Raw genomic sequence first — 9,741 nt, 5'->3', positions numbered from 1 at the left:
AGGTATGACACCTCTGTTTGTCATGCGGGGGCATTGTTTGATCCGTGCAGGCTTCACTCCCATTGACAATTAATTTTCCTTGTTCCTCTTGTGAAGCTCATTTAAAACAATTCATTTTGTGACCTTTTTCTCAAATGGTTTGTCGGACCCACTATTGTAGCATTTTATGGACAGGTTATGATTTATTTTTTATTTTTTTGCAGGGGGCAATGCGTTTTAATTTAAATATCAGGAATATTTTTTAATATAGGAATATTTTTTTTCCCATTTAAATGTAAATGTTTTGGATCACAAATCTTTACAATCGACTTGTGGTATATTCCTATTTTTAAACATGTTCCTTTCTTTCTTTTGTTAAATTAAAAAAGTGGTCTTATTAGCAAATATTTTTAAAACAAACTTATTTAAATTTGAATGCTGATGACTTTATTTTCCTTAACTTCCTTGGACCACGAACTCTTGCATGACTGTACTGTCCACGTACATTCAGCGAATGAGTTAAAATTGTGAAATGCTTTGTAAATTTCCCCAGTGTGGGACGAATAAAGGATATCTTATCTTATCTTAGCAATATCTAGAATAGCAACAGTAGAAGTCACTTCACCGTGCTTCCCTAAATTAGAACCTCAATTAAATTGTCATATTATTTGACAAAGAAAACAAAGAATTATTTTTTTACTTGACTTCCTCGTAAGTGGATGAAGTCTTGAAAGCTAAAGACGTCATGTGCACACACGTGGACGCACAGGTCCCAGTATTTTTTCAACAAGACATTTCTTCAGTGTTGTTTCTTTATACTTTTTTTGTATTTTTTACATTTAACATTCATATTAAAAGGAAAACGAATTCTGATGCATGTTGACTTTCGAGTTGGCTATCTCTCTTTTATGAATTATGAATGTTTGCCTTGGATATGATTTGACCCTGGTCCAGAACATTTCCATCTTCAAAATAGCTCATCACTTCGATTTAGCCTTTACATGATAATTACAATTCAAAATAAGTTTATCCCCCCCCCAAATGGTTTATCTTGATGATTAATGCAATATAACAACAATTACTTACATCGTTTTTACCGAAAGTCTACTTTCCCTTCGATTTCTGACAGTTTGCCAAATTCGACCATTTTGATTTTGATGACATATACTGACACTGTTATCAACAACTGAATTTCTGTCATCATCTTCATTTTCATAGTTTAGATCGCTATTCGTATCATCTTAGAGCGGGTAGCCTGAAAGAGAAGAAACAACCTTGGATGAGAAAGAAACATTTGTGCTGTATCGGTCAAAGTCCAAACCATCTGTCAAATCTGTTTAAGATCTGTCTAAAATGTAATGCAACCAATTGATTACTTTCTATCAATTTGAAGGTCACTTTTGGCACTATTTTGGCGAGAGGTGAACTCTTGTTTCATGAGCGCTGTCATCTTCGGAATGGAAGTTGGCTGATGCATCAGGAAAAGGACTATGCGCAATAATGAGCTGCCATTCTCAAAATTAAAGCTATACCTTAATTTAGACCCCTATTCTGAATCATAGGCCTTTGCTTTGAACATTTCAATGCCCAAAATGTTGCCCTGGTCTATTTTTGGTCTTAGTGCTTTAAAAAAAAAAAGGAAACCAGTTGGGTGATTGATGTTCGCAAATGATGCTTATCTGTAAGCTGACAGTGACAGAGCATCATCAAAGTTTTTTCAGTCTTTGTGTCTTATTTTGACGCAGTACACAGAAGCACATTTTCCACATGTCTGGCATACTTTGATCCCAAGTCTTTGAGTGTCTGTCAGTTGAGTAACATCCGATTTGTGCTACAGAATCTTGTCTCGTGATCAGGCTTGAATGTAACCACGCCTGCCCACCATACATTGTTTCAATTGGAAAGTACATTTACATGACGCGTTGTCCCTAGGCGCCATTTTTAGCAATGGAATTGCCAACCAACACCTCTACATAATAAATACATTTTACAGGGGAGAATACAGTAGGCCAAAAATCCCTGAAAAAAATCGGCAGCCACATTCATACTTTTGGCAGTAGAAATGTGGACAAATAATCGCACACACGATAGCTGTGAATGAAGGTAACCAGACAAATGGCATTGAGGAGCTAGCTTCATATATATATTTTTAAGCATTTCTTTTCTTTTAATTGTTTTACAAACCTTTTTTATACTTTTAAGATTTCTGTTGTAGTTCTTTCTTTCTTTCTGTATTTGTTTATTATAATACAGTATATATAAATGTAATTTGAACCCTTTCATTATTTCAAAACGGTGTATCAAACTAGTTGCCATTCACACGAACCGGTCGCCAAGAAAGTAGCTCTTAGTTTTATAAAGGTTAATGGCCTCTGTGCTAGAGTGATCAGCATATTGCCCTTTAAAATGGTCCAAATGTCAAACAAGAATCAGAAACACAAGCATCCCTCAGGATGCGAATTTGACCACAAATGCTAGCTTTTGGCACTAGCTTTAGGTTACCCTGCTAGCTGCCGTGCCAACTGTAATGTTGAACATGAATCTGGAACCCAAACTTCCAAAGGCAATTGAGTGGACTGCTAATGCTAGCAAAAAAACCTAGAAGAATAGCTAGTATATGAAAACCTGGCTAGTATACCCCTACTGCTACCTGTATAGCAGCTTAGCTTCTTCACGCATTAAAACACGGTATCAAATCAGACAAAAATCTGGCACGCAAGCTCTGAAAGAATGTGGAGTTGGCAACTAACGCTAACAAGCTGTCGGTTAGTTGCTAATCGGAAATTCCGATTCAGAAAACATTATTTTTCCCCATGGGGCAATTAGAGTTGTGCGAGAGCGGCTTATTATAGAAACAGTCAGAGCAAGGGAAAAACATAGGATGAGAGTAGGGCTATAGGCTTAGCACTTGAGGTCTTGAGGTAGCAGTTCCAGCAACAAATGCAGTTTAGTCTGCTGCTTAAAAACTCAATTTTTATTTGCAAAGTAATGTTTTTAATTGAAAACTACATTTTTGGTCTGTATCCCTTTTGGGGAAGTGAAGTTGTTGCAATTGGCTATTGCGCTGTGCTCAAAAAAGTCTTTATTTTTACAGCTCAAGTCGAGGGGAAAAATGTGCTCAGCTATCAGCAAAATCACATACGTCATCATTTCATTGTTATTTGTGTGTAGTCACACGAGACACAAGGTCAGAATTATTTTATCCAGCCATCCATCAATTTTCCGAACCGCTTGTTTTCACAAGAGTCACAGGCGTGCCAGTGCCCATCCCAGTCGTTTTTGGACAGTAGGCGGGGGACACCCAGAACTGGTTGCCAGCCAATCGCGGGGTACACATAGACAAACAATCATTCACACTCACAATTACACCTGTACTATGAGGCGGACGTGCTAACTCGTCGACCACCTTTTTCTGCAACTCTTTCTGGCTAATTTTAATGCAAGATGCCATTTTAGCAAAAGATGTGATGTCAGGTCGTTGAGCGAGCCTCCGCTTGCACCCACCGGTTGGTTCATTACACCATTTCGTTAATGTTGTTGACAAAATGGAATATCTTAATTTGACAAAAAAATTTTCATCAGATTCAGAATCCGGAAATGATAAAATACCTTTCTAATGTCAACTTTTAGATTCCCATTGACTTCATGTAACTGTACATTCAAATGTTGCTTGCCAATAGATGTAAATGTGTCTTGTCTTTTTTTTTTCTCACGGAGAGATCCTAATAAGCCATTGTAGAAAATGTCTTTAAAAAAAAGTCCAGTGACAGTGAACGTTGGCACCGCCAGCTTCCTCACCTAACAGCGAGTCATTCCTGAGATCCACCTGACTGGTGGTTGGAATGGCCGTGAACATGGCATCAAAACTTAGATATGTCTTTCTTTCTTTTTTCTAATAAAGCAATAAAAAGCATACAACTTGGCCTGCGTCACTGACGGGGAGCTGATTTGCCTCGTCTGACACACAGAGAGTATTGCTTCTCTATGTTGTTTTTGTGTTTCATGCATTTTGATGCCATTTAAGGCCTTAATTTTCACCAAATCAATAAATATTTGTTCATGATTTCAATTGCTTTGTTATGGTGCATCTGTTTAAGTGCGGAGGAAAAAGCGAGAGAGGTGTGTTTGAGCAAATCCCTTCATCGTGCAAGAAGTTGAAAAAAAAGCACCCGCTCCACCCTTTCATCAGCAAAATGGGCATCCGTCAATTACGGATTGACGGACCTTGTTCTAGTTCTCTCTTGCGCTTTGTGAAACTCCAACGGCCTGCACCACATTATTGACTGTGCACTGGCATGCGCCACACGCCTATCCCTTGCGAGGCGCTTTCATGAGTCGAGTGTTTGGCATGATAAAAGACGGGAGGAAGAATGAAGAGTGTGGAATGTAAACATAGGCACCGTTTTGAAATTCATTCTGATGCCAGTCATCTTGGGTGGGAGTGCATGCGTTTGGAGCCCAGGATGCAACCTCCTTCGGCTTTCAGCAAGGAAACACAGCTTTATTGATACAGCACATTTCATTCTTCCAATGTTGCGTTTGTGGGATCAAAAACAAAGACAAACATCTTTGTTGCTTTTATCACCGTTAGGTGTGGCAGTGGCACCCGACTAAAAGCTGCAAAGCCTTGAAATAGAACTGGTCCTGTGACTCTACCTGGTGGCAAGCGTGAGAACTGTTTAAAATCAGGGTTAGATTGACTATCACGACTACACACACACGCACACACACACACATGCATCTCTCTCTCTCTCTATCCATTTTCTGATCCGTTTATCCTCTCAGATGTCGTTGTGGGTGCTGGAGCCTATCCCAGCTGTCTTCAGGTAGTAGGCGGGGGACACCTTAAACTGGTTGCCAGCCAATCGCAGGGCACACATACAACCATTTGCGCTCAACTCACATTTAGGGACAATTTAGAGCAGGCATGTCCAAAGTCCGGCCCGCGGGCCAAATCCGGCCCGCGGTCGAATTTAATCCGGCCCTCGGCCCCCGTCATAAAATCAGTGCCGTCTGGCCCGCAGGTTGGGCGCAATGGAACACGTGTTGCATTGACTGAGGTCTCGTAGACTGGTGAATGATGTTTCATAGAGTACTGCTTCCCTCTAGTGGCTAAATGAGTAATAGCATTCACTAAATGAGTAATAGCATTTAGACACTAGAGGGCATCACTCACGAGTTAACAAGACATCACTCCGTGTTTATATTGACTGATATGTCATATTTCAAATTCCTGTTTCAAATGAACCAAACTAAAATTTTAAGATTGTTGAAATTAAAATAAAAATAGAAATGTGAAACAGACTGGCTTACTAAAATTTGTTGAACAATATTGTTGTTCAATGTAAAGAATGTCAGCCAAGGTCGGCCCCCCGACATTTTACCACATAAAATCTGGCCCCCTTGGCAAAAAGTTTGGACACCTCTGATTTAGAGGATTCCATTAATCTGCCATGCATAGTTTTTGGAAAGTGGGAGGAAACTGGAGTACCCGGAGAAAACCCACAGCACGGGGAGAAACCTGCCATGCATAGTTTTTGGAAAGTGGGAGGAAACTGGAGAACCTGGAGAAAACCCACAGCACGGGGAGAACATGGAAACTCCACAAAGGAAAGCCGGAGCCGAAATCGAACCCTGCACCTTCTGCACTTTGAGGCTGACGCGCTAACCAGTTGGCCACCAGGCCGCGCTATATATGTACAGTATACTGTATGTGTGTGTGCGTGTGTGTGTAAAATTGTACTCGCAGAACTGCTATTTTTTTGGACTTCTGAGTTAAATGGCAGGTCATGCCAGGAGATAAAAACCTACAACACGTAGGCTAATACAAGGTATGTATAAAAAAGTGAATACGTTTTTCCCTCCAATTTTGATCTCAATAAGATGACATCGAATATAACATGAAAAAATGTGAACATAAATGATGCTTGAATAAAGAAAATAAGTTCATCTTCATTTGCTCATTTTGTTGGTCCGCATCTAAACCGTGTCAAAGTTCTTGTAAAAAAAAGAGAGAGACGCCAGTGCCAGAAAAAGGCTTCCATGTCTCCCCTGTGCGTCCGCCTAAAACACCCCCTGGTCGCCGGTGCTCACCGGAACCAATTAGCGTCCCCCTCCGGCAACACCGACCGGGATACGCTTTTTTTTTTTTACCCCCGGAACCGGAGCACGCAAACGAGCACGTCTCGGCATCGCCCCTCTCTCAGTGGGTGGACCGCGACTGAAGCGTCGGACGTATTCGGAGGGGAGCGAGTGAGTGCGGAATGGCCGAGCAGCAGCAGCAACAACAGCAGGAGGAGCAGGAGGAGGGGATGAAGTCGCCCGACACGCCGGTGCCAGGTAGTTCGCCGACTGGGAAAGCGCTGTCCCTGGCCCGTCTGCTGCAATCCGAATGCTCCCGCTTGCTCCAGTTATACGTGAGTCTCACTCATGTTGACATCCAGCGCATCATATCCACCTGTAGTCCGTAGAGTGACGTCATTGTAATACGCTGTTTCGATACGGTTCATTTCACGGTAGCTTCCTTCTTCGAATGACAACCGTGGGTGGCAGCGTTCAACTGCAATGCATCACAAGTCGGAAAGCAAATGATGTTGGTACAGATCACCCAGAAAAACACAATTTATTTGGAGGAGTTTTTGTTGCCTTGACTTAAGAATTGACTTGGGGCTTCGTATAATACCTCCCAAAAATTTTTTTTGTTCAAATGTATTTTGGTGTTTTTGCAGTTGCGTTTTTTTTATATTGAATGGAAGTGTTAAATTAATTTTTGTAATTGTGTTTATCCACATGTTTTATTTTATTTTATATATTTTTTTATATTTATATTGATAATATTTGTGGAGAAAACAAATGGGATGTATTAAACGCTTATTCATATATGTATCTATATTGTGAATTTTCTTTAAAAAGTACATAGTTTCATTTAATTTCCTAGTTGATGTTACATTTGGCCTGTACGGTATAAAAACTTAAAGGGGAAGTCAATTCCCAAATTTTCTTTGCAAATATGTTACATGTGCCCCGAGTCATCTAAATGCGGCATTCTGATTAATATTAATATAATCTGCCTGTTTTCTGGGTTATGTCATGTGGCATTCGCAAGCAGAACCTTGATTGGTTATTACCTAGACTGCAATTCTACACTGCAAATCGTTGTTGTCATTGCGTGTTGGCCCAGCACGGCCGTGAAATCGCTCTCGCAGGCCCTACGTGTCCTATGCACACTAGGATGCGGACGGTAATCAGACTAAAAGCAAACCGCCACCCATTTCCCCACTCTCGTCTCCAGCCTCCCTAATGGATTTTATATTTTTGTGCCTGTCCTACTTTGACACAATCCATCTAATAATCAATACGATTGTGAAATCACAACCGCTTCCAGACGGAGCAGGAGACCTTCTTGTCAGAGGAGCCCCCCAAGGGCAGTCGTATGGTGTCCCTGAGCCCGAGCGCTGAGCAACCGGATCCGGAGGAGGCGGTGCGGCGGCTGCACGCCGCCCTGCGCCAGTGCCTGGGCCTGCTGCACAGTGCCATCGCCCGGGCCGAGGAGGAGTGGGGTGAGTTGGAGGGCGACTACGAGACCCTGCGCCACACCGTCCGAATCCGGCTGGAGCATTTACTTCACACGACAAAAAATCTCCTGCAGACGGACGACGCCACACTGGAAGTCACCCCAGACATCCGTTGCGATGAGGTACAGCCTTTCCACTCACATAAATAGGACCTTGAATAAGTTCTGCCAGTTGACACATCAGCAATTCATCCTCCGCGCCAGAAAGAAAGATATTTGTTCTCAGTTTTTATCTCTCCGTTAATAATATACAACAGCCCTAATTGTGACAACTGTAATAATGCCAACACAATTATAAATTTAACGTCTGCATACTTTTTAGAATCATATTTAATGCAGTTTTCCATCCCACAATACAATACTTGTGATGGATAATAAAGAAATCAACATTCTGTTTATTTCAAATGGAGTCTACTATCGTGTAGTCGAATGAGATCCAATACAATAGTTGTTCAACCCACAGCATTGTCGAGGGACCGCCCACAACATTATGATCAGAGTCAAAATGGACCCTTTGAGTGGAAGAATTGTCAGAATTTTACACATTGTATATTTGTCATATTCACATCCAAAATGTTACATCGACTCTCTCGGCTCTCTTGTGGCTAGGAAACTGACGGTGGGGGCGGGGGGGCTTTCCAGCTCAAAATATGGACGCATCGCGTGCTGCTAGAGCTGGTCCACTGGGCCGATCACGCCACGCAGGCTCTACACGTTCTCCACACGCAGCGGGAAGGAACTCAAGACGTCTAAAGCGGCAAATGAACTCACTCCATGCTAACCACTGGCATCCCCTCATTAATACGGAATTGGACAGTGGCGGTTCCTTTATACACAACTTCACAACTTGTTTTTCTTCCTATTCAGCATAGTAAATGCTCAACTCTGATTGGCACTTGCCATTCATGTAATAATCTTATTCTTAAATCAAATTTAATACATGTGTTCAAACCACAGCGTTCTGGTCAGATCACCTGAAATTGATTATAATCCACCACAAGTGGTTAGAATTGAACACATTTTTTTTGTTTACTTTCAATCTTGTCAAATATATTGTTGGGGTCCACAATGTCATTGGAGCTAGTGTATAAAAGGCCAACTCAACAGTCACTGTCCAAATCCTGTGGAACAACACACTGCTTCACTAACAGCTAAGCTCTTTTAATAAGGCCCGGCTTTGCCCTGGCGGTATTTCCTCTGCGAGTGCTAAAATGACCTCCAGTTGACCACCATTTGCTGTGAGGGCTGTGTGCAGTGACCCACTTTCCAGGTATCCTGTGTGTAATTTATTCTATTTATTAGAACATATTTAATATTCTAACAAACTAACTGCTAGAAGTAGCCAAAAATACCTGACTGACTGACAAACTGTGACTGTTTTATTTATTTATTTTTCCCCTCTCGATGATTCCAAAAAGGTGGACTTTATTGTTTGTATGATTTGCTCCTGATGTTCTACTTGAATGTGCTGCTGCTACACTGTTGGATCCACCAGATGTTTCCCAACCTCAGGGGTCGGGGACCCAAAATGAGTGGGGATCAATTTTGTTTAGCGTCACAAGAAATAAATCACATTTAAACATCTTTAGCTGGTGTTCTTGTTGCCATTTTGGGAAAACAAATAATCTTGTTGCAAAAACACATTCACATTTTTTTCAGAGGGAAATAGCTCATGAGACTTACCGGTAAGTCATATTTTTCCAAGAAAACATCCTATTACAAGTGGTCATGTTTTGGGGGTTTTTTAAAGTAAAAAGGTCATATTCATATTCCAAGAGTTGCATTTTTATAAGCAGAAAATGTGAATTATCAAAATAAAAATTTGTTCAAAGGGGGTCATAAGATGACAATCAAGGAATATTCTTATGAGAATATTTATTTTTTATTTTACAGGAATTATTCAGAATTTTATATTTCAGGAAAAATTTGTCTTTTTCTTTTTTGGGACATGTTAGTGAATAACTTTTACTGACTGCTAACTTTTTGCTGAAAACTCAGAAGTGTTAAGTTAAGTGTAAGCAATTACCGGTAGTTTTGTTAGAGAGAGAGAGGGGAGTGATAGAAGATCCAAGTTTCATTTTTCATTAAAAATAGTTGTTCTCTTTAATTAAAACAAAGAAAATACAAGTATTTCAGACTTTAAAATTAAGTATTTATTTGTTTACACAAAATTTTGTTTACAAAAAAAA

At 40.6% G+C, this 9,741-nt stretch overlaps 1 protein-coding gene across 1 annotated transcript; it reads left to right on the top strand.

The window, feature by feature from the left end:
- The first annotated feature begins 5,901 nt into the window (after positions 1–5,901).
- Positions 5,902–9,136, top strand: LOC127614343 (ciliary neurotrophic factor-like). The gene is made up of 3 exons (XM_052085641.1): positions 5,902–6,395; positions 7,364–7,675; positions 8,162–9,136. The coding sequence occupies exons 1-3, from the start codon at positions 6,243–6,245 to the stop codon at positions 8,303–8,305; spliced, it is 609 nt and encodes a 202-aa protein (XP_051941601.1). The 5' UTR covers positions 5,902–6,242; the 3' UTR covers positions 8,306–9,136.
- The last annotated feature ends 605 nt before the right edge of the window (positions 9,137–9,741 follow it).

This window comes from Hippocampus zosterae, chromosome 1, assembly GCF_025434085.1.
Source record: "Hippocampus zosterae strain Florida chromosome 1, ASM2543408v3, whole genome shotgun sequence".
NCBI lineage: Eukaryota > Metazoa > Chordata > Actinopteri > Syngnathiformes > Syngnathidae > Hippocampus > Hippocampus zosterae.
The sequence above is the reverse complement of the archived record's forward strand: the minus strand, read 5'-3'. Positions and strand labels throughout refer to the sequence as shown.

What these genes read in the sequence shown, in the direction of transcription:
- LOC127614343 (XM_052085641.1), top strand. Translation starts at nt 6,243, where the DNA reads ATGGCCGAGCAGCAGCAGCAACAACAGCAGGAGGAGCAGGAGGAGGGG. An exon ending in CCCGCTTGCTCCAGTTATAC is followed by an intron (nt 6,396 to 7,363) that starts GTGAGTCTCACT and finishes AACCGCTTCCAG; the next exon opens with ACGGAGCAGGAGACCTTCTT. An exon ending in CAGACATCCGTTGCGATGAG is followed by an intron (nt 7,676 to 8,161) that starts GTACAGCCTTTC and finishes TCTTGTGGCTAG; the next exon opens with GAAACTGACGGTGGGGGCGG.